At 39.7% G+C, this 24,633-nt stretch overlaps 1 protein-coding gene across 3 annotated transcripts in view; it reads right to left on the bottom strand.

Moving 5' to 3' along the window:
- SF3B1 (splicing factor 3b subunit 1) overlaps positions 1-20,880 on the bottom strand; it is a 43,808-nt gene extending 22,928 nt beyond the window's left edge. Inside the window, exons 1-3 of one of the 3 annotated variants that reach the window (XR_009352083.1) lie at positions 20,708-20,841; positions 9,927-10,093; positions 6-110 (exon numbers count right to left, since the gene is read on the bottom strand). Coding sequence is in view for 2 of the 3 variants with exons in the window: in XM_059168512.1 (XP_059024495.1) it covers positions 6-110; positions 9,927-10,093; positions 20,708-20,735 (300 nt within the window). In the remaining variant the exon portion in view is untranslated. Of the gene's footprint in view, positions 1-5; positions 111-9,926; positions 10,094-20,707 lie in introns of all 3 variants that reach the window. The other 2 variants (XM_059168512.1, XM_059168513.1) reach the window with 2 other exon arrangements.
- Positions 20,881-24,633: the final 3,753 nt, after the last annotated feature.

Raw genomic sequence — 24,633 nt, 5'->3', positions numbered from 1 at the left:
GTCACCTGTTCTGTTGATTGTGGTATATCATTAAGCAATGCCACAGGGGCATGATATCCCGGCTTCTTCTGACCAAGCAAACTTGTAGATGATGAGTAGTCATCGTCATCCTGCAATGAAATACCCCCCAAAAAACATGAACAGACATTTCTGCAAAGCAGACATCCAGATGGCCAACAGACACATGAGAAAGTACTCCACATCCCTCGGCATCAGGGAAATACAAATCAAAACCACACAATGAGATACTACCTCACACCAGAATGGCTAAAATTAACAAGTCAGGAAACAACAGATGTTGGCGAGGATGCAGAAAAAGGGGAACCCTCCTACACCGTTGGTGGGAATGCAAGCTGGTGCAGCCACTCCGGAAAACAACACGGATGTTCCTCAAAAAGATGAAAATAGGGCTACCCTACAACCCCACCAATTGCACTACTGGGTATTTACCCTAAAGATACAAATGTAGTGATCTGAAGGGGCACGTGCACCCAAATGTTTATAGCAGCAATGTCCACAATAGCCAAACTATGGAAAGAGCCTAGATGTCCACTGACAGATGAAGGGATAAAGAAGATGTGGTATATACATGCACTGGAACACTACTCAGCCATCCAAAACAAAACAAAACAAACAAACACCCAAAATCTTGCCATTTGCAACAATGTGGATGGAACTAGAGGGTATTATGCTGAGGAAATAAGTCAATCAGAGAAAGACAATCATAACTTGCTGATATAAGGAATCTGAGAGGTAGGGCGGGGGCTAGGAATGAAAAAATGAAACAAGATGGAATTGGGAGGTAGACAAATCATAAGAGGCCCTTATTCTCACAAAACAAACTGAGGGTTGTTTGGGGGCAGGAGGGTAGGGACAGGGTGGCTGGATTATGGACACTGGGAGGGTATGTGCTAGGTGAGTGCTGTGAAATGTGTAAGCCTGAGGATTCAAACACCGGTACCCCTGGGGCCAATAATACATTATATATTAATAAAAATTGTTAAAAAAAAAAAAAAAAGAAGAAGAAGAAAAAGAAATGCCCCACCAAAAATTGCAAACAAAATGTCAGCAGTTAACAATTAGAAAGAATAGGGATGCCTGGGTGGCTCAGAGGGTTAAGCCTCTGCCTTTGGCCCAGGTCATGATCTCAGGGTCCTGGGACTGAGCCCTGCATCGGGCTCTCTGCTCAGCAGGGAGCCTTCTTTCCCCTCTCTCTCTGCCTGCCTCTCTGCCTCCTTGTGATCTCTCTCTGTGTGTCAAATAAATAAGTAAAATCTTTTAAAAAAAATTACAAAGAATATACAGATTCAACATAATATCAAAAGACTAAATGGCAAAGTGGTATCCAAACCTTTGTTCATAAAACTTGCAAACACCTTTTGTTTTCTTTCAATTCATAAACCTTTTAAAGAAATTAAATTTAGTTATCTTTAAAAAATGCTAAACAAGGGGGAGGAGTCAAGATGGCGGAGAAGTAGCAAGCTGAGACTGCTTCAGCTAGCCGGAGATCAGCTAGATAGCTTATCTAAAGATTGCAAACACCTGAAAATCCATCGGCAGATCGAAGAGAAGAAGAACAGCAATTCTGGAAACAGAAAAACAACCACTTTCTGAAAGGTAGGACTGGCGGAGAAGTGAATCCAAAGCGACGGGAAGATAGACCCCGGGGGGAGGGGCCGGCTCCCGGCAAGCGGCGGAGCAACCGCGCACAAAATCAGGACTTTTAAAAGTCTGTTCCGCTGAGGGACATCGCTCCAGAGGCTAAACCGGGGCGAAGCCCATGCGGGGTCAGCGTGGCCTCAGGTCCCGCAGGGTCACAGAAGGATCGGGGGTGTCTGAGTGTCGCAGAGCTTGCGGGTATTGGAACGGGAAAGCCGGCTACAGAGACAGAGCCGACAGTAAGCTCGCAGCTCCGTGTTACCTTGAACCGGTCGCAGGCTCGGTGAGCTCGGAGCGCGGTCGGAGGTCAGGCAGACGGGAGTGACTGGGCGCTGTTCTCTGAGGGCGCACTGAGGAGTGGGGCTCTGGGCTCTCGGCTCCTCCGGGCCGGAGACCAGGAGGCCGCCATTTGTATTCCCGTCCTCTGGAACTCTACGGAAAGCGCTCAGGGAACAAAAGCTCCTGAAAGCAAACCCGAGCGGATTACTCACCCTGGCCCCGGGTAAGGGCGGTGTAATTCCGCCTGGGGCAAAGACACTTGAGAATCACTACAACAGGCCCCTCCCCCAGAAGATCAACAAGAAATCCAGCCGAGACCAAGTTCACCTACCAAGGAGTGCGGTTTCAATACCAAGGAGAGCAGCAGAATTCCAGAGGAGGAGAAAGCCAAGCACGGAACTCATGGCTTTTTTCCTGTGATTTTTTTTAGTCTTGCAGTTAATTTAATTTTTTCTTTTTCATTTTTTTTTTTTTCTCGCCTTCGGGTAAAATTTTTTTTTTTTTTTAACTGTTACCTTTTTATTTTTTAACGATTTTTTACTAGTTTATCTAATATATATATATATTTTTTTACATTTTTCTTAGGTGTTTTCTTTTTTAAAAAAAATTCTTTTCTTTTTTTTTTTTTTTTTTTTTCTTTTTTCTTTCTTCCTTTTTGAACCTCTTTTTATCCCCTTTCTCCCCACTCACGATTTTGGATCTCTTCTAATTTGGCTAAAGCATATTTTCCTGGGGTTGTTGCCACCCTTTTAGTATTTTACTTGCCCCTTCATTTACTCTTCTCTGGACAAAATGACAAGACGTAAAAATTCACCACAAAAAAAAGAACAAGAGGCAGTACCGAAGGCTAGGGACCTAATCAATACAGACATCGGTAATATGTCAGATCTAGAGTTCAGAATGACAATTCTCAAGGTTCTAGCCGGGCTCGAAAAAGGCATGGAAGATATTAGAGAAACCCTCTCAAGAGATATAAAAGCCCTTTCTGGAGAAATAAAAGAACTAAAATCTAACCAAGTTGAAATCAAAAAAGCTATTAATGAGGTGCAATCAAAAATGGAGGCTCTCACTGCTAGGATAAATGAGGCAGAAGAAAGAATTAGTGATATAGAAGACCAAATGACAGAGAATAAAGAAGCTGATCAAAAGAGGGACAAACAGCTACTGGACCACGAGGGGAGAATTCGAGAAATAAGTGACACCATAAGACGAAACAACATTAGAATAATTGGGATTCCAGAAGAAGAAGAAAGTGAGAGGGGAGCAGAAGGTATACTGGAGAGAATTATTGGGGAGAATTTCCCCAATATGGCAAAGGGAACAAGCATCAAAATTCAGGAGGTTCAGAGAATGCCCCTCAAAATAAATAAGAATAGGCCCACACCCCGTCACATAATAGTAAAATTTACAAGTCTCAATGACAAAGAGAAAATCCTGAAAGCAGCCCGGGAAAAGAAGTCTGTAACATACAATGGTAAAAATATTAGATTGGCAGCTGACTTATCCACAGAGACCTGGCAGGCCAGAAAGAGCTGGCATGATATTTTCAGAGCACTAAACGAGAAAAACATGCAGCCAAGAATACTATATCCAGCTAGGCTATCATTGAAAATAGAAGGAGAGATTAAAAGCTTCCAGGACAAACAACAACTGAAAGAATTTGCAAATACCAAACCAGCTCTACAGGAAATATTGAAAGGGGTCCTCTAAGCAAAGAGAGAGCCTACAAGTGGTAGATCAGAAAGGAACAGAGACCATATACAGTAACAGTCACCTTACAGGCAATACAATGGCACTAAATTCATATTTCTCAATAGTTACCCTGAATGTGAATGGGCTAAATGCCCCTGTCAAAAGACACAGGGTATCAGAATGGATAAAAAAACAAAACCCATCTATATGTTGCCTCCAAGAAACACATTTTAAGCCCGAAGACACCTCCAGATTTAAAGTGAGGGGGTGGAAAAGAATTTACCATGCTAATGGACATCAGAAGAAAGCAGGAGTGGCAATCCTTATATCAGATCAATTAGATTTTAAGCCAAAGACTGTAATAAGAGATGAGGAAGGACACTATATCATACTCAAAGGGTCTGTCCAACAAGAATATTTAACAATTTTAAATATCTATGCCCCCAACGTGGGAGCAGCCAACTATATAAACCAATTAATAACAAAATCAAAGAAACACATAAACAACAATACAATAATAGTAGGGGACTTTAACATTCCCCTCACTGAAATGGACAGGTCATCCAAGCAAAAGATCAGCAAGGAAATAAAGGCCTTAAATGACACACTGGACCAGATGGACATCACAGATATATTCAGAATATTTCATCCCAAAGCAACAGAATACACATTCTTCTCTAGTGCACATGGAACATTCTCCAGAATAGATCACATCCTCGGTCCTAAATCAGGACTCAACCGGTATCAAAAGATTGGGATCATTCCCTGCATATTTTCAGACCACAATGCTCTAAAGCTAGAACTCAACCACAAAAGGAAGTTTGGAAAGAACCCAAATACATGGAGACTAAACAGTATCCTTCTAAAGAATGAATGGGTCAACCGGGAAATTAAAGAAGAATTGAAAAAAATCATGGAAACAAATGATAATGAAAATACAACGGTTCAAAATCTGTGGGACACAACAAAGGCAGTCCTGAGAGGAAAATATATAGCGGTACAAGCCTTTCTCAAGAAACAAGAAAGGTCTCAGGTACACAACCTAACCCTACACCTAAAGGAGCTGGAGAAAGAACAAGAAAGAAACCCTAAGCCCAGCAGGAGAAGAGAAATCATAAAGATCAGAGCAGAAATCAATGAAATAGAAACCAAAAAAACAATAGAACAAATCAACGAAACTAGGAGCTGGTTCTTTGAAAGAATTAATAAAATTGATAAACCCCTGGCCCGACTTATCAAAAAGAAAAGAGAAAGGACCCAAATAAATAAAATCATGAATGAAAGAGGAGAGATCACAACTAACACCAAGGAAATACAAACTATTATAAGAACATACTATGAGCAACTCTACTCCAACAAATTTGACAATCTGGAAGAAATGGATGCATTCCTAGAAACATATAAACTACCACAACTGAACCATGAAGAAATAGAAAGCCTGAACAGACCCATAACCAGTAAGGAGATTGAAACAGTCATTAAAAATCTCCAAACAAACAAAATCCCAGGGCCAGACGGCTTCCCGGGGGAATTCTACCAAACATTTAAAGAAGAACTAATTCCTATTCTCCTGAAACTGTTCCAAAAAATAGAAATGGAAGGAAAACTTCCAAACTCATTTTATGAGGCCAGCATCACCTTGATCCCAAAACCAGACAAGGATCCCACCAAAAAAGAGAGCTATAGACCGATATCCTTGATGAACACAGATGCGAAAATACTCAACAAAATACTAGCCAATCGGATTCAACAGTACATTAAAAAGATTATTCACCACGACCAAGTGGGATTTATTCCAGGGCTGCAAGGTTGGTTCAACATCCGCAAATCAGTCAATGTGATACAACACATCAATAAAAGTAAGAACAAGAACCATATGATACTCTCAATAGATGCTGAAAAAGCATTTGACAAAGTACAACATCCCTTCCTGATCAAAACTCTTCAAAGTGTAGGGATAGAGGGCACATACCTCAATATCATCAAAGCCATCTATGAAAAACCCACCGCAAATATCATTCTCAATGGAGAAAAACTGAAAGCTTTTCCGCTAAGGTCAGGAACACGGCAGGGATGTCCATTATCACCACTGCTATTCAACATCGTACTAGAGGTCCTAGCCTCAGCAATCAGACAACAAAAGGAAATTAAAGGCATCCAAATTGGCAAAGAAGAAGTCAAATTATCACTCTTCGCAGATGATATGATACTATATGTGGAAAACCCAAAAGACTCCACTCCAAAACTGCTAGAACTTATACAGGAATTCAGTAAAGTGTCAGGATATAAAATCAATGCACAGAAATCAGTTGCATTTCTCTACACCAACAGCAAGACAGAAGAAAGAGATATTAAGGAGTCAATCCCATTTACAATTGCATCCAAAACCATAAGATACCTAGGAATAAACCTAACCAAAGAGACACAGAATCTATACTCAGAAAACTATAAAGTACTCATGAAAGAAATTGAGGAAGACACAAAGAAATGGAAAAATGTTCCATGCTCCTGGATTGGAAGAATAAATATTGTGAAAATGTCTATGCTACCTAAAGCAATCTACACATTTAATGCAATTCCTATCAAAGTACCATCCATCTTTTTCAAAGAAATGGAACAAATAATTCTAAAATTTATATGGAACCAGAAAAGACCTCGAATAGCCAAAGGGATATTGAAAAAGAAAGCCAACGTTGGTGGCATCACAATTCCGGACTTCAAGCTCTATTACAAAGCTGTCATCATCAAGACAGCATGGTACTGGCACAAAAACAGACACATAGATCAATGGAACAGAATAGAGAGCCCAGAAATAGACCCTCAACTCTATGGTCAACTAATCTTCGACAAAGCAGGAAAGAATGTCCAATGGAAAAAAGACAGCCTTTTCAATAAATGGTGCTGGGAAAATTGGACAGCCACATGCAGAAAAATGAAATTGGACCATTTCCTTACACCACACACGAAAATAGACTCAAAATGGATGAAGGACCTCAATGTACGAAAGGAATCCATCAAAATCCTTGAGGAGAACACGGGCAGCAACCTCTTCGACCTCTGCCGCAGCAACATCTTCCTAGGAACAACGCAAAAGGCAAGGGAAGCAAGGGAAAAAATGAACTACTGGGATTTCATCAAGATCAAAAGCTTTTGCACAGCAAAGGAAACAGTTAACAAAATCAAAAGACAACTGACAGAATGGGAGAAGATATTTGCGAACGACATATCAGATAAAGGACTAGTGTCCAGAATCTATAAAGAACTTAGCAAACTCAACACCCAAAGAACAAATAATCCAATCAAGAAATGGGCAGAAGACATGAACAGACATTTCTGCAAAGAAGACATCCAGATGGCGAACAGACACATGAAAAAGTGCTCCATATCACTCGGCATCAGGGAAATACAAATCAAAACCACAATGAGATATCACCTCACACCAGTCAGAATGGCTAAAATCAACAAGTCAGGAAATGACAGATGCTGGCGAGGATGCGGAGAAAGGGGAACCCTCCTACACTGTTGGTGGGAATGCAAGCTGGTGCAGCCACTCTGGAAAACAGCATGGAGGTTCCTCAAAATGTTGAAAATAGAACTGCCCTATGACCCAGCAATTGCACTATTGGGTATTTACCCTAAAGATACAAATGTAGTGATCCAAAGGGACACATGCACCCGAATGTTTATAGCAGCAATGTCCACAATAGCCAAACTATGGAAAGAACCTAGATGTCCATCAACAGATGAATGGATCAAGAAGATGTGGTATATATACACAATGGAATACTATGCAGCCATCAAAAGAAATGAAATCTTGCCATTTGCAACAACATGGATGGAACTAGAGCGTATCATGCTTAGCGAAATAAGTCAAGCAGAGAAAGACAACTATCATATGATCTCCCTGATATGAGGAAGTGGTGATGCAACATGGAGGCTTAAGTGGGTAGAAGAATAAATGAAACAAGATGGGATTGGGAGGGAGACAAACCATAAGTGACTCTTAATCTCACAAAACAAACTGAGGGTTGCCGGGGGGAGGGGGTTGGGGAGAAGGGGGTGGGATTATGGACATTGGGGAGGGTATGTGATTTGGTGAGTGCTGTGAAGTGTGTAAACCTGGTGATTCACAGACCTGGGGATAAAAATATATGTATATAAAAAATATATGTTTATAAAAAATAAAAAAATAAAAAATAAAAATAAAAATAAAAAAAAAAAAAAAAAAATGCTAAACAAGGGGCGCCTGGGTGGCTCAGTGGGTTAAGCCTCTACCTTCCGCTCAGGTCATGATCCCAGGGGCCTGGGATCGAGTCCCGCATAGGGCTCTCTGCTCAGCAGGGACCCTGCTTCTCCTCAACTCTCTCTCTGTCTGTCTCTCTGCCTATTTGTGATCTCTCTCTCTGTCAAATAAATAAATAAAATCTTTAAAAAAAAAAATGCTAAACAAGGAATGATTTCTATGGAGCTAATTAAAATAAAGTAAGTATAGACTAAAAAGCCTGAGCATTTCATTTTCTCACAGAAAACATAATGAAATTTGTTTTGGGGGGATGTCTGGGTGGCACAGTCAGTTGAGCATCTGCCTTTAGCTCAGGTCATGATTCCAGGGTTCTGGGATCAAGTTCCACATCAGGCTCCCTGCTCAGTGGGGAGCCTGCTTCTCCCTCTACCTGCTCCGCCTGCTGCTTCTCCTGCTTCAGCTCCCACTCTCCCTTTCTGACAAATAAATTAAAATCTTCAAAGGAAAAACTTTTAAAATTTTTTGTTTTTCAAATTCGGAAACTGCCAAAAGCTTATTTAGAATTCTCTAGTTTCCTGGTTGTTGTTTTAAAGATTTTATTTTTAAGTAATCTCCACACCTAATGTGGCTTTCAAACTCACAACCTCAGGAGTCTCATACGCTACTGACTCAGGCAGCCAGATGCCCCTCCTTGTTTTTTTAACTCGCATTTTTTAAACATGATTAAACCACACAAATAAAATATAATTAATTTTAAATGTATTTGTCTCCCTAGCAGTATGTTCAAAGACCTATGTTATATTGCTACTTTACAACTATAAGAGGTACAACAATAGATTAACTCCCAAGACTTTATTTAACACCTCATTTATTTTATTCAAAAACAAAATCATAATTTCCTCCTTAGCTTCTGGAAACTGTACCACTAGAACTTTAAAATTTTTCTTAAAAGAAAAAAGTGCCAACTATAAAATAAAATGTGGCTTGCATTTAATAAAAACAAGTTTGATAAAATCCATATACATAAAATGTTACTGAATTATGCAAAAAATGAACAGTCACTTCACCAAATGTGGATATTTGGAATGGTCTGACAAAACAAGCTATGAGGACCATATAAAAACACTTTTGGAGGGATGCATTTCAAAATGAGAAGTGGTCATCCTCCAGAGTAACTAAAAAAGGCCATTAGCATCAGTAATAAGCAGCACTCAGTTCTCATTAAAATGCCAAAGGGATGGGGGCGCCTGGGTGGCTCAGTGGGTTAAGCCGCTGCCTTCGGCTCAGGTCATGATCTCAGGGTCCTGGGATCGAGGCCCGCATCGGGCTCTCTGCTCAGCAGGGAGCCTGCTTCCCTCTCTCTCTCTCTGCCTGCCTCTCCATCTACTTGTGATTTCTCTCTGTCAAGTAAATAAATAAAATCTTTAAAAAAAAAAAAAAAAAAAAAAAAAAAAGCCAAAGGGATGGGATGGCTGGGTGGCTCAGTCAGGTTGGGTGTCTGCCTCTGGCTCAGGTCCCAGAGGTCCAGGGATTGAGTCCCACTCCTTGTTCAGTAAGAAGCCTGCTTTTCCCACTGTCTGCTGTTCCCCCTGCTTGTGCTTACTTCTGCTCTCTGACAAATAAATAAATAAATAAAATCTTTAAAGAAAAAAAAAAAGATACCAAGGGGAAAACCACAGCAGCATCAAACACAAGTCAGTAGTCAAAAGTGGCAAGGACAGATGGCTATCTACAATAAAGTCACATCTCACATTGGCTACTCTAGATAGAGATCAGGAGGGAACAAAAGGGATTTACTTTATAACAGTTAATGATTTGCAGGTTCTTTGCTGGATAAACAAATTAGTTTTAACATAAAGAATCAGAAGTGATCACTTCCACAAGTTTCTGGACCTTAAAGAGGAAGGACACCTTCAAACAGTTTTAGTCTCCAAAAGAAAAATGCCTCAACCCTCCAAGTCTTCCCAGATTAAATAAGATGACTAAAACAGAAAATTCCTTTATATTTTTGTTCATCAAAGAAATGCCTGACTCATGATGCTCAGTAACTCACATCTTCAAGTTCAGTTGCAGCAATTGATGTCACATATCCAGCAAATCGGCTGTCACTTCCACCATAAATTTCCTGGTCATAATAACCTGTAGAATCAAGGCCCACTCCTTGAGCTTCATCAAGAGCTGCCTTCTTGCCTTGAATTTCTCGAATCTGTGCTTCAATATCTGTAAGAAAGTTAATACAGAGTTTAATTTTCCAAAGAGACCCAAAACAATGCATGTCTCTAGTAGGAATATGGTATCAAACTACTCTTCTAAATACATAAACTTTAAAATAACTATAATACATAAGGAGTTAGAACTATACCTAGTACTGATTTTTAATACACTTAATACATCTCCACCTCAAGAGAGAATACTTGTACACAGAAGAGATGTTTACCATTTCATCAACTACAAATTAGAACAGGTTACCAAAGTTTAAATTACTGTCAAATTCTAAACCTTTCCCCAAATGAAAAAATAATACTGTCGATGTTGATAAGGGACCAAAAACAGCAGTCAAGATCATTTAAACTCAACAAGACCAGAAATGCAAAACCAACAGCACTATGGAGAGTGGTTCTCAAGTTAGAATGGGCAACAAACTATCTACAGATTTTGTTAAAATGCAGGAGGCCTGGATCAGACCCAAGTTTCTAAATTCCTAGCAAGTTCTCAGGTGCTGTCCTAAACATCTAGGACCACACTCTGAAAAATAAAATAATAAAGGATAAAGTCTAAATTCTTTACAGCCTAGAATTCAGAGCCCTACAGTTTGACTACAAACACCATGACATGAATTTTATGATTAAGAGTCTGAGCTCTGGAATCAAAATGTCTGCCTTCAAATAAGGGCTTTCTCTACAAATTAATGTTATTTCCCCTCTGTGTCCCAGTTTCCTATGTATTTTTTTTTTTTTAAAGATTAAATGAGGGGCACCTGGGTGGTTCAGTGAGTTGGGCCTCTGCCTTCGGCTCAGGTCATGGTCTCAGGGTCCTGGGATCGAGCCCCACATCGGGCTCTCTGCTCAGCCTGCTTCCCCCTCTCTACCTGCCTGCCTCTATGCCTACTCGTGATCTCTGTCAAATAAATAAAATCTTAAAACAAAAAAAAGATTAAATGAGATAATGAACATGAAGTACTTAAAAGCATTCCATGAATGAATGAACTCTTGCCAGCTAGTTACCTTCAACCGAATTAAAATTCTTTGACACTAGGCACTTTAAAAAAGCTCATTTACTAGTTTGCAAGGACCAAAAGGAAAAAGATTCAAATGCCCAACCCACGCCCTCAAAAGAGGGAGAAAACCAGCTGGAGTTCTAGATGGGTGTGGTTTAAAGCAGAAAATGCAGTAACAGTATACAGGCCAAACCCTAGCCGGACACATTTTCCCTTGTAAAAGTGGGAGCAAGTCTCAGAAACACAACGGAACGGAACAGTTTACCACTGAAATTTGCAGCTCCGGTTTGTCATCACTACCAAGCATCCACAGCACCACTATCTCCACAGTTACTACTTTTTCTGGCATCTCTTCCCTCAAAACTGTTACAGCAGCCCAGGCAGCCAGGGGCCCCCACCATGATCAATCACAAATAGAAATATCCTCAGGTAAGCTGGGTGGTTTATTTTAATATTCTAGTTTTGTTTCTGTTTGACGTTTATTTTTTAAAAGTTTAAATCCACATGTGGTCTCTTCCCTTACTCCCAGAATTTTCTGCCCTGAAATACAGAAGAATAAACTTCGGTCTAAGGGGTGCGTGGAGATTAAGTCTTTATTTTTTTCTTTCTGAACATTTGCATTTCTGAAATATTTGAGGCTTAAAAACAAACACTAGATGCAGGGACCACTCTTAAGTAAATAGGTTCTTCTAGCAGACCACAAATACTACTGCCATTAGGATCCAAACAGGACATACCAATGGGTAAATCAAGCCAGCAGAATACTCACGGTCTCCACCTCTACAGCATCAGTATAACTACTAACAACCTACACTGAAATCACCTGGGGCCCATGTTGAAAGAACCGACTCCAGGCTTCAGATACATTAAGCTGGAACCTCGAACTGAAGAGCCCAGGTTTCTACTTTAGCAACAAACACCCAGGAAACTCTCCACTTCCAACCCCAGCTGGTCCTTAACAAAATTTCCCATTTAGGGCAGGTTATACTTTTTTCTAGCTCATACAGAACCACCACCACCACCACCACCACCACCACCAAAAATAGGAAAGGGGTTTTGTTTCCAAAAAACTGCATCATACTATACTCTCCCCCTACACACACACACACACACACACACACACACACACACAAATACATCATAGTTTTATTTTCCTTTAGTTTTCCCAATCCCAAGTTTTCAGCAGCTAGTCTTTCATCTGGGTAACATTTATTCAGGAACTACCTTCATCTACTGAATCTTACCTACTGATTTTATGTAAGGATTAGCAACAGAGTTTTCTAATTGCAAAACGACTCAAAAAACTGAATTCATTTGTTATGTATCATGACTGGATTCTTATTAAATAAAATTCAGCAACAAAATACCTAGGGGCTAGGCAGCTTATGATAGTTAATTAATTCTGAAGGGAATTCATTACCAAATTTCTACAAGTTGTATAGTTCAATTTTACGTGCAAACCAGGTGCTGTGTATCTGCTTCAAACTATGGATAAAAAAGCCTAAGAAGCTCCTGGGTTTTGTTCATCCACTGTAAACTGCAGCACATTTACACCAACATCACATTATCCACAAACCAAGACAACAGTTTCCACAACTCAGTTATGCAAATGACAGAATTAAAAAAACTAGAAAACTCAGTATTTAAAAAACTATGCATCAAAATATGAAATATGATAAACTCAATAAACTCAAATATTTATACAAAAACAAAATAACTGGGATATTTTGTTTACAAAAATAAACTAAATCTGTGGCACAAATATGGCAAAATACTAAGAACCGGTAAATCTGAGCAATTGATCACACTGGGTTCATTAAATTGTATTTTCTCCTGTACTTTTCTGTACCTTACACTATTTCTTAACTAAAAGTAACTTTCAATCTGTTGGAGTCATTAAAAGTAACTTTTCCAAATTTTGTAAACATTCTGCATCTCTCAGAAAGGAAAAGTTTGCCTCTAATCTCTTATTTTCAAAGCTATCCCACACAAAATGGTAGCTACCAGTATGCAGGCATTCCTGTACTTTCTGAAATACAAACCAAAGATGAGCAAGATCATTTCTGACAACAAATGTGTAAGATTTGTTAGCAAAAATAGGGAAAAAAAAGAAGGAACACACCAACTAGAATAACCAGAGGTCCAAAATGTTAAATAAAAGACTTGAGAAGACAGAGAAAGGAGGAAATGTTTATGCTACTCTCTTCCTACTTCAGTTATAACCAGCATGAATAAATCCTCTGTTCCTGACTCATCCCTTTCCAACTCAGACCCCCTGTAGTTGAGACATTCAGATGTGAAGATAAAGAAAAATGGATACTGTCTGCTAGCGACTGGACAAGAAGAGACGGCGGCCATCTCCTCATGGCCACACATAAAAGCTGGCACTCTAATCCACGTGGACCCACAAATACTCCAGTCTTCATGACACATCGATCAGTACTTCTCATCAAGTAGTATTCCAATGCACGACAGCATCCAGGTTGCTTGCACTTCGTAAAGATTACATATAAGGTTGCTACAGAACACTTACGCACAGGTTTCTAAGTAAATATGGCATTTAATAGTACTTGGGTAAATATCTAGTCTTACAGATAGATATCTAGTCTGCTGGGTCTTAAAGCAGTATACGTTTAATTTTATGAAAAACTTACAAGTCCTTTTGGTGGGCTTGATTACATGAGTCTGAGAACAGAAAAGAGCTGAATTATTCCGTGTAACAGAGAAAGAAACATTTTGAGAGATGAAATGGAAGAAATGAAAACAAGTAAAATGAAGACGAGCTGGGATAAGTGTGATTAGTAAAATACCAGCTATATGGTGTTAAAAAGGAGGGGGGAGGGTGGTAATCAAGAGACAGATATATCTAATGTAGATTTCTAAATTATCGAAAGCTTCATTTCTGTTCCCCACCCAACTCTCCCCACAACTTGAGCACAATCTATGGAGCGGGAGCATATATAGAAAGACTCTCAGTTACTGACACTGAAAACAAAATAAGAATTGTGATGGCAGATTTCAAATCTTAAAATTGAAGTTATGGGTTGTCCTTCAAATCCCCAGAGTTGGCAGTCTAGTACTTGTTTAACTTTAACAGAAAAAAAAAAAAAGAGCGTTAGATAAGAAATCAAAGTACTAGTTAGGTGTTCAACTTGTTTTAGGGGCACCTGGGTGGCTCAGCAGGTTAAGCCCCTGACTTGGTTTCTGCCCAGGTCGCATCAGAGTTGTGGCCTCAAGCTGGTCATGGCATCAAGCCCCTTGGGAGGTATGCTCAGCACAGAGTCTGCTTAAGATTCTCTCCCTCCCTCTCCCGGCTGCTTGCATATGCGCACACGTATGTATACGTGCGCTAAAAAAGTATTCACCTTTTATTTACCAAAGTCTGCAAGAGCCTCAGTAAAGGAGGAGCCCTAAAGGTAAACTATCCGAGAATGAGGTTTTTCTCAAGTTGGTATTCCTATTTTAAGGTACGAGTATTACAGGCACTCAAGCAAAACTATCTCAGACAGAAATAACCACCTATGTAAGAACTGTGAGAGTAGATTCATTGCCAATAAAATTATAGTGGGAGGGGCGCCTGATTTTGCAAATCCTTCATCAGATTTCCTTGCCATGACTGGTCCAACCTATGCCTGAAGTATGATTTCAGAACCATGTTCATCCCTAAAGCCAGTAATTTTTTTGCCACCTCCCTTGTTTGTGGGCCTTCAGACATCTTAGCAGCAGTAGTGGTAGGAGAGTCTAGGAGAGAGCAGTGGGTATCTGCTCTGCTCTCTTCCCTGTTCCTGCATAGTATGGGAAATTCTACAAGACAAAGGTGCTGAAACAAATAAATTGCAAGGAAAAAAGAAGATGGAGGAGGAACATAAAAGATTTAAGACTAATCTATGTATAGACTTTATTTGGAACTTGATTCAAATGAACTGGAAAACGTATTTTTTTATATGGCAATCAATAAAACTGAACACTGGATATTTTGTTGCATTAATTTTAGATGCAATAATTTTTTTTTAAGTTTTTACATTTTAGAGACACACGCTGAAAAATATGGATAAAAGATGCCTGGTATTTGCCTCAAAATAATGGGAAGGAAGAAGGGACCAGAATACAGATAAACAAAAGCAGGCCCATGTTTGTAACTGTTGAAGCTACGATGCAACATGGGGGTTCATTTCACTTCTCTATTTTTGTATGTTTGCAGTTTTCAATAGAAAGTTAAAAAACAAAAAAACAGGAGCCTGGGTGGCTGTCGGTTAAGCGTCTGCCTTCAGTTCAGGTCATGTTCCCAGTGTCTGGGTTCAGAGCTCTGCATCAGACTCTCTGCTAGGCGGAGATGCTGCTTCTCACTCTCTGCCTGCTGCTCCCCCTGCTTGTGCTCTCTCTCCCTCTTTCACTCTGTCAAATAAATAAAATCTTGAAAAAAAAAAAGTTTAAAGAATGTAAGCACGGTTCTCTTAAGTTTTGCCCTTTTTTTCCTCATTCTTTGTTCTTCTTTTAGCCCCTTGAAACCAAGGCCTCTGACCCCACACAACAGAAAAAGAAAAGCTCTCTCTTCTTTGAAATGGAGTCCTCTGCTGGATGAAAACAGATTTTTTTTTTAGCTCTTTTATGAAATACCTTCCATCTTAAAAGTCCCAATTCTTCTCAATGTTCATTTCTTTTCCTTTTCTAGTTTTATTTATTTTGCTAACTGGTAAGGTAAAATCTTAATAAATGTTAAGATATAAACATACATTTCCAAACTAAATTTGCTCCAACTACCTACAGAAGATAGATGTCATTATTCGATTGAAATTCCCCTCTTTTTGGAGGAGATTTCTGATCCCAGGAATGCTTCCAAGTATCAGAAAACAAACCCTTCCCTAGAAGATAGACATTAATTAACAGTGTGAATTATTGAAATTTGTGAGCAGTCCGCTTGGTATCTCAACTCATTCAAAAATCATTTCCGGGACGCCTGGGTTGCTCAGTTAGTTAAGTGTATGCCTTTGGCTCAAGTATGAGTCCCTTGTATCAGGCTCCTTACTCAGCAGGGAGCCTGCTTCTTTCTCCCTTTGCTTGCCACTCCCCCTGCTTGTGCACAGCACGCTCTCTCTGACAAATCAAAAAATATTTTTTTAAAAATGACTTCCACTTTCCATTTCCTTTAAAATTACATTACTTTTATAATCAGAAAAAAAGGTGATAAATATTAAAATTACAAACATTTCTGATACAAATACATCATGTGTTTTAAGTGGGAGTTGAGTGTGACTTTAAAAGAACAGTGTGGAACTGGGGGGAGGGGTCTTTTAAAAGATGGGCAACATCTGACCTTCTGTTTATAATTTAACCTACAACCTATATCAAACTTTATATATCAAGTTTATATCAAACTTTGAGACAAAACCTCACTAGTCACATCTGATAAAACTGTTTAACTGCTCCCCACCAATTCTGTTTCTCTCCTGGTTTCCACTTTATGCCTTTTCTTTCTTCCACGCTCCAGATGTTCATCCAGCTTGCAGCATTTTCTCCTCCTTGATGTATCTTTTTATTCCTCATTTTTAATTGATTGTGAAAACAATTGAAAAATGTTATAATCACTGTTCATTACATGTCACAGAGGCACAGCCCTTGGATGTTACTGACACCTTAGTCTGGTCCGTGTGTGTTACCTATTCTCCCAACAGGCAAAAGCAAGTGAGCAAGGATTTCTCATATATGACACCTTTAAATGACATCCAGAAAATAGAAAGTATATTCTATATCCCAACTCTCACACTTTTCCTTACACAAAGCTCAACAAGAAAACTATGGTGGTAAATTTTTTAACTGATCACTATAGTATCAATTCCTTATTTATTAATCCCTTATTAGCACTACTTAAATCAATTTTTAATTACACAGTAAAGAAAAATCTAAGCAATTTGCTTTTCTTTTTACTAGCAACTTTCACACTAGAAGACTACAAAACCAAAATAGTAAGTATTCTGAACACAGAAAAATAAAAATCTCAGAAAATGAAGTTTACAACGACTATTCCAGACATTCTAAAAGCAAAAATTTAGGGAAAGCTTTTTCAGCTTTGTGATTCCCCCCAAAATCCATTCAAGAGACAGTGGCAAAACAAGCAAATATATGAGATTTTAGGATAGTCCATTTTCCCCATTCCAAGAAGAGAGAGAGTGTGTTTCCTCGTTTGTCAAAGTCAACAATATGTGAACTGCTGGAGAGCAAGATTATGTATTTTAACAACTGTATACACTTGACACAACTTAATATGCAGAAAGGTCCAAAAGATTTTATTGATGTGAACCAGTTCAGCTCCTTTTTCAGATTTCAATACTGGACAATGTAAGCCACCACAGTAATAAACAATCAGGCTGCTTAAAGAGGATGTTAAGGGCTGATCCTAGCAGAAATATTCAAAAGGAATATGTCAGCATTAGAAAAATAAACAGTTACCAGTTTGGCTCAACAATGGGAACTAATAATCTGTGAAAAAACATATAGGATAGTACAGCAATAACCTAGTTCAGTCTGAACACAGTATTATTTTATTCACAAAACTGAAGTAAAAATTATTGATGCAGCCATTACTTTAAAAATAAAAATAAAATCACGGGACACCTGGGTGGCTCAGTTGGTTGGGCAGCTACCTTAGGCTCAGGTCATGATCCCAACGTTCTGGGATGGAGTCCTACATCGGGCTCCTTGCTCAGCAGGGAGACTGCTTCTCCCTCTACCTCTGCCTGCCACTCTGCCTGCCTGTGCTCACTCTCTCTGACAAATAAATAAAATCTTTTTAAAAAATTAAAAAATTAAATCACAAAACACAACAAAGAAAAGTCTTTATCAGTAACATTACTTAGGATAAAAAGATTACATAATCTTCTTTACTTAAAAGAGGAACATGATGGGGGGGCGCCTGGGTGGTTCAGTCAGTTGAGCCCTCTGCTCAGGTCATGATTTCAGGATCCTGGGATCAAGCCCCTCATCATGCTCCTTGCTCAGCAGGGAGTCTGCTTCTCCCTCTCTCTCTGCCCCTCCCCTGCTTCTGCTCCCTCTATCTCTTGCTCTCTCAAATAAATAAATAAAATCTAAAAGAAAACAAAACAAAAAACCATAGCCTTAAAAAAAAAAAAAAAGGACTATGATGGCTAACTCTAAAAAATAAAACAAGTACTATACATTTTAAAAATTAACTCCAGTCCTCCTATGTCAACTACTCCACTAACTTAAAAGAATTGTTGGTCTGTCATTCTTCACACTGCAAACAATGACTTTCCTAAAACACAGAAGTGACTGGTCGCCTGGGAGAAGGAGTAAGGCACTTTATTCTGCAGTCACTGGAAAGCCAAGCCAAATCTAGTCCAGTATTCAGAACCTTTAATGTGATGCTAACCTAACACTTCTTCCTCTCAGTTCAGGAGGTTCCCAATATATATTCACAAGTCCTACTTTCACTTATCTCAGCCAAACAATGTATCCAAACCTATCCAATCATTCAAAAGTTAGCTTAAAATGATCTCTTCCTGTGAAACTTTTAGTATTTCCAATATAATCTCTCAATAAATGTTAATATGCAGTACTCATTAGGCACTAGGTACCGGGGATGCAAGATATAGTTCCTGTACACAATAATCTCAAAGTGGATGAATACCTTAACACAACAGGCTATTCTAATATAATAAAGTGCTATAGTAGCACCACAAAGAAAAAAAATAAAAACCCACCAAGAATTCTCCAAATTATCAGAGATGACTTATTCGCAGAAACAGATAAGCACCATAAAGGACTACAGTTCTTTAGAAAAATATCACGAGGAAGGGAGTTAAGAAACTATGTAAATATTACAGTGCAATTCCACTAAACATTTATCATCTCCTGTCTTATACTCAGTGATGGACAGTGTCTTGTACACAGTGCCCTAATGTTAACTGAATACTCCTACACTTCTTTACAGCATCAGTTAATTCACACGGACAGGATTCCAAGTAAAATAGTAAATTTGGCCAATGAATTTCAATCTTCTATAGACCAGTTTTCAACTGGGTTTCAGAAAAGCAGGGAAACTGATCCAAACTTTGATTTTCCTGTCCAAAAGGATCCTGAAAGTACCAATAAACAAGTAAAGCCACAAAATGCCCCAAATGAACAAACAATAGCAACATCTTTACATCTTTTAAGAACTCTGCAAGATATGTCTAAATTAGTCTAACGACAGAAGAAAGTGCTTAAAAACCCTTCAGGGTTAAAACAGTGCTGAAATCTAAAAAGAATATTAAAATCATTGCCAATTAATTAGCATGTTTCAGAAGTTGCAGAAAGCTGGACTTCAGTTCTAGTGGGTAACACAATTATTCGATGTCATTCACGTTCTGGTCCCAAACAACCTTTCCAGATTCGTCTACATTTTCCTTCCTTGCACTGCCACAGTCCACACTACTCAAACACACTTTCCACGACTCCCTGCCTCGTTACAAGATGTTCTCTCAAACTCAAATGTGCCACCCTAATTTAAAACGGATTGATCCTTTTCGACCAGGGACACGTCATCTCCTCTATGAAGCAGTCCTAAACGTACATTAATCACTCCGTTACCCAGGATCCCAACATGTTGTATTTCCATTTAAGCATTAATCTGCCTCGTAAAAGAATGAAGACGTATACACACGTTTCCCCATTAGCCTGTAAAACTTCTGACGGCCTTATTTCGTTACTTCACACTCATACTAAACCAGGCACTTGGAAACGACGAGTGAAATAGAAGTGACTCTTGGAGACCTCGTGTTGGATGAACACTTCAGATTCCACCTCAGAAATCAAGAAATGCATCTCCAAATTCCCGTGCCTCATCTTTTCTGAAGTGACCCTATTTCCTGCCATTGATGGGTACTGGTACTCCCTAAAGGACGCCGCCTATTCTCAACATTTTCCTAATTTTGTGTTTTCCGTATTCCATAAAACGATCAACTACCTCGAAACCTTTGGCCATGAATAAAAATTATGCTTTTCCTTCTTCCGCCAATAATCAGTCTCCAAAGAACAAGACCAATATTCAAGTGATCAAGGGAAGAAAAACCACTAGATTTTATTCCCAAATCCCTTCATACAAAAAAACCCAAAACGAAATATTTTAGAGGCCTGAAGACACACAAATTAGACAAGATTAAGAGGCGTGGGTCTCGGTTAGGCTAAACTCCATCTGGGGCTGCCTGAAAAGCGGCTGCCGTAGTTCGGTGCTTCCTGACTCTCCTATGCAAAATCCGTGCGGACAACAGTTCCGAAAGGCGAGCGAGACTTCTGGCTTCCAGGCCCGTTTCCCCGATCCCCTGCCCTGGACTCCTTGTTGGCGAGCCGTTTGAACGAGGCCTTCCAGCCAGAAAAGAGAAGCAACTCTGAAGGAAGAGGACCCAAACACGGAACAAAGCGCCTGCCGCCGCTGTATGAGTAGGACGCCATTACGCGGGGCAGTGGCCTGCGCCGCTAGCGCCGAGGAAACCACCAGGACCCCCGAGCGCGGGCGCCGCACCCCACCAAAGAAACCACAAACCGAGGCAAAAACCTAGGAGAATAGAGTGTCGTCAGGCCGGGCAGCAGAGAAGACACCGAACCACGGGAAGAGTGCTTACCTTCGTGAGTCTTGGCGATCTTCGCCATTTTGTCCACTCGAACACACAGACGGAACTGGCGCTCCCAAGGACTTCCGCTCGCCGCCGCTGCCACGGAGAAAAATAGCTGGGGAGTGCTCTCTGCGCATGCGCCAAGCGGGAGCGCGCTCCGTCGGGTGACACGTGACAGAGCCGCCACCTAGATGGAACGGAGGGATGCATTGTGGGGGAGGGGGAGGAGCCAGGACTGGGCGGGGAGGAGCCAGGACTGGGCCGGGAGGCAGTTTTCCTGGTGATGTGAGAAAAGGACTAGGCAATCTTGATGCCTTGAACTGAGTAGCTTTGCTCTGGAGGAGAGCGGATGGCGCGGGGACAGTTAACAGTCACTGTAAGAAACGCTACGGGTTTCCGCGCTGGAAGAAACCCTCCGATCGTCCGTTCCCTTTTCCCAAACCGACCGGAAGGTGCGCTGGCGCCACACAAAAGCCTTCCTTAGCGTCCGCCTCAGCTGTTGCGGTGGGTAGTTTGTGGAAACAGTCCGTAACAGTCACCTCCTCCGCGCTGAAATTCAAGGTCATTTTTCTTTCCTTTTAAATAATTACGGTTTGGGTAGGAGTTCTGTTACAGACGGTCTTGTACCTCACAAATAACCCAGCAACGTGGACAAGGTGTTGCTAATCCCGTTTAAGAAATGAGAGAAAAACTAGGGCGGGGGTACCTGGACCACATGCAAGGTCACACGGTCATTAAGTCACACAGAAGGAACTTGGCCACACTTTTAAAGTCAAAAGAACCTATAAAGTTAGAGAGTTAAAAAACTTTATAGGTTCTTAGAAAACCACGGATGGTCAGCAGTAACATTGATGAAATGCCTCTCTTCATCCTAGATGTCATTCTTAAATGAGGAATTTTAAAGATGGGAATATGGCTGTCTTTTTTTTTTTTTTCTATGCATCAGTTACACAAGCATAGTTCTTAACTGTCACACCGGCCTTGGACTTTAGAAATGAAAAAGAACATAACTTAGAAGGGAAGTTGGTAGAGGAAGCAGCCTAGGAAAACCAGGGAGGGTTAAGGTTAAAGCTGTCACAAAGGAACCAGTTCACCTGGCTGTGTGATAGTCACAACACAAACAGTAGAAACCTTGGTAACAAACTGGGATTTTTATTAGCATCAATGAAAAAAATCAATTTGATGGGATAAAATTTTCAATTTTTAATTTAGTTGTTTCAATTTGGGTTAAACAATAGTTGGAGGAAGGCGATGAAAGAGAAGAACGTAGGTTATTATACAAATTATTGGTAAACTCTAGTTCTTGGATTAGCAGAGGGCCCACAGATATTCCTTACATGGTTTATAACCTACACCATAGATTATGTATGTTCTTTTATATGTACAAAATAGCATATTTTAAAATAATAAAAGGAAAAAGGGATGCCTGGGAAATAAGGAATTACAGAAGAGTGTTAATATCCATCAATAATCAACAATATAAAAAAATCCATGTCGACAAAAAAAATCACAAGGTCATTGCATTTGTTGGCTCTATTTAGAAAAAAAAAATAAATTTGTATCTACAAGGCAATTACTGTCCTGTAAAAATATATGCAAAGGAGGGCACCTGGGTGACTCAGTTGGTTCAGCTGCGGCCTTCAACTCAAGTCATGATCCTTGAGTCCCACATCGGGCTCCCAGCTCCATGGGGAGTCCGCTTCTCCCTCTGACCTTCTTCCCTCTCATTCTCTCTCTCACTCTCAAATAAATAAATAAAATCTTAAAAAAAAAAAAAAACCCTAGCTTAAAAAAAAAAATATATCTATATATATATATATAGATATATATGCGCAAAGGAAATTTACCAAAGTGTTAATAGTAGATATTTATGAATGATGAAATTATGAACTTATAAAATAATTTTTAGCATTTTCCTGATACTTTGCTATGAGCACATATTTTTAGAAATACACACACAAAGAATGTATTAAAGGTGGGGTGCCTGGTCAGCTCAGTTGGAAGAGCATGTGACTCTTGATCTCAGGGTGCTGAGTTTGAGCCCCATGTTGGGTGTAGAGATTTCTAAAAATAAACTATTTAAAAAAAAAGGAAAAAGGAGATGAAATAAAAAGCATGTGCAAAGTAGGTATCACATGTCCTTTGTCTTTCCAAAATAGAAGCTGGACCTGCTGGCCACAATGTATTATATGCATATTTCTCTAGGTAACTAGGTATTAAGTTAACTTTTGTAGGACAAAGGCATATATGGGATAGTGAGATATGAAAAAATTTGACAAAGATCAAGAGAGATTCCCTTCTTTTAGTCTTCTTCTAAAGACTAATTTGTCTTTAATAAAATAATGACTTGGACATTCTGACAGTAAGTTAACAAGGGTTTTTCAATAAGTATCTTTTACTTTCCATTTTCAATATTAATTACCTATATTCAGATATCAATTAAAATACATTTCCTGCTCTTTTCTGGTGAAGTTTTCTGTTTCACAGGTTAGAAAAGGTGATCTGATCTTTTTAAAACCCAGACAATTGACAGTGATATAATCCAATTAAAAGGTAAACCCATTCTTCTTCTTTTCAAGTAAGTTCTACACCCATCATGGGGCTTGAACTCAGGACCCTAAGATCAAGCGTCACATGCTCTACCGACTGAGCCAGCCAACCACCCCCATTCCTTTCTTAATCATGGGTACTTGGAGGCTGGCTTTTCTGAGTCTCAAAAAAATATTACAAAGTAGCAAGCATACATAATTTTTCTGAACAAAAAACAAGTTACAATAATTTTGCAGAATGTTAAATGCTAGTTGTAACTTGCTCAAAGCAACTTTGGGGATAAAACTATAAAATAGGTCTTAAAGTTCTGTGCTATAGGAAAACCACTGACAGTTAAACCCATCTTTTTTTTTTTTTTTTTAGGTTTTATTTATTTGTTTGTTTGTTTCTTTGAGAGGGAGGGAGAAAGAAAGCAAGAGCACAAGAGCAGGGGGAGGAAGAATCAGACTCCCTACTGAGCAAGGAGCCCAATGCAGGGCTCCATCTCAAGATGCTGGGATCATGACCGGAGCCAAAGGCAGCGGCTTAACTGACTGAGCCACCCAGGTGCCCCCAAGCCCATCTTTTCTCAGGTAAAATAAGGACTGTTATGGATAAGTGGCCCACAATCTTGAGGTGTAATGTTTCCTAGATGCCTCATATCAAAGGAATCAGACTCTCCCTACCCAAGGCCGAAAATCCAAAACTTTCTATCTCCCTTTCAGTTACGCCTAAAGTTCCAAAACTACAGAATCTTATTTCTGAAAATTTAATTCATTACTCAGTTAAATAAGAGATAACCTTGAGGTGATGTTCTAAATATGTCAGTCAGTGTGCCTGTCATGCCTGACTTTTCCTTCTAGCTTCAGCTATCTGACCAAAGTCTCTGCTCAGGAAAACAGCACTGGGATGTTCTCTTCGAAGAGAAAGGCACCTGGCCAGCTACCTAGAACCTGGTTTGGAATACAGGACATTTCTACCCATAGAAATAAAAGTTATTGGTTAAGTTAAGATTCTTTCTCTTGGAAATTTGAACTGGAAGTATGAAAAGGACTTATCAGTTGCTATTGAAACAGAAAGAATCAAAAGAAAATATCATTTTAATGACAAGACTGAGGGATCGCAAATTCCTGCTGTTCAAGTCCCCACAGCGACCCTAAATCCAGAACCATCGCCAGCCCCAACCATCTAATGGCCCATTCTTTAAATAGTACTGCTTTTCCTCTGGGTGGCTCAGTGGGTTAAGCATCTGCCTTTGGCTCAGGTCATGATCCCAGGGTCTTGGGATCAAGTCCTGCATTGGGTTCCTTGCTCAGTGGGGAGTCAGCTTCTCCATCTACCCTCCCCTCCTGCTCCTGTCTTTTCTCTCTCAAATAAATAAAATCTTTTTTCTTTTCAAATAAATA

The sequence above is a fragment of the Mustela lutreola genome, chromosome 3 (genome assembly GCF_030435805.1).
Source record: "Mustela lutreola isolate mMusLut2 chromosome 3, mMusLut2.pri, whole genome shotgun sequence".
NCBI classification, from domain to species: domain Eukaryota; kingdom Metazoa; phylum Chordata; class Mammalia; order Carnivora; family Mustelidae; genus Mustela; species Mustela lutreola.
This window is presented reverse-complemented; position numbering and strand designations above follow the sequence as displayed.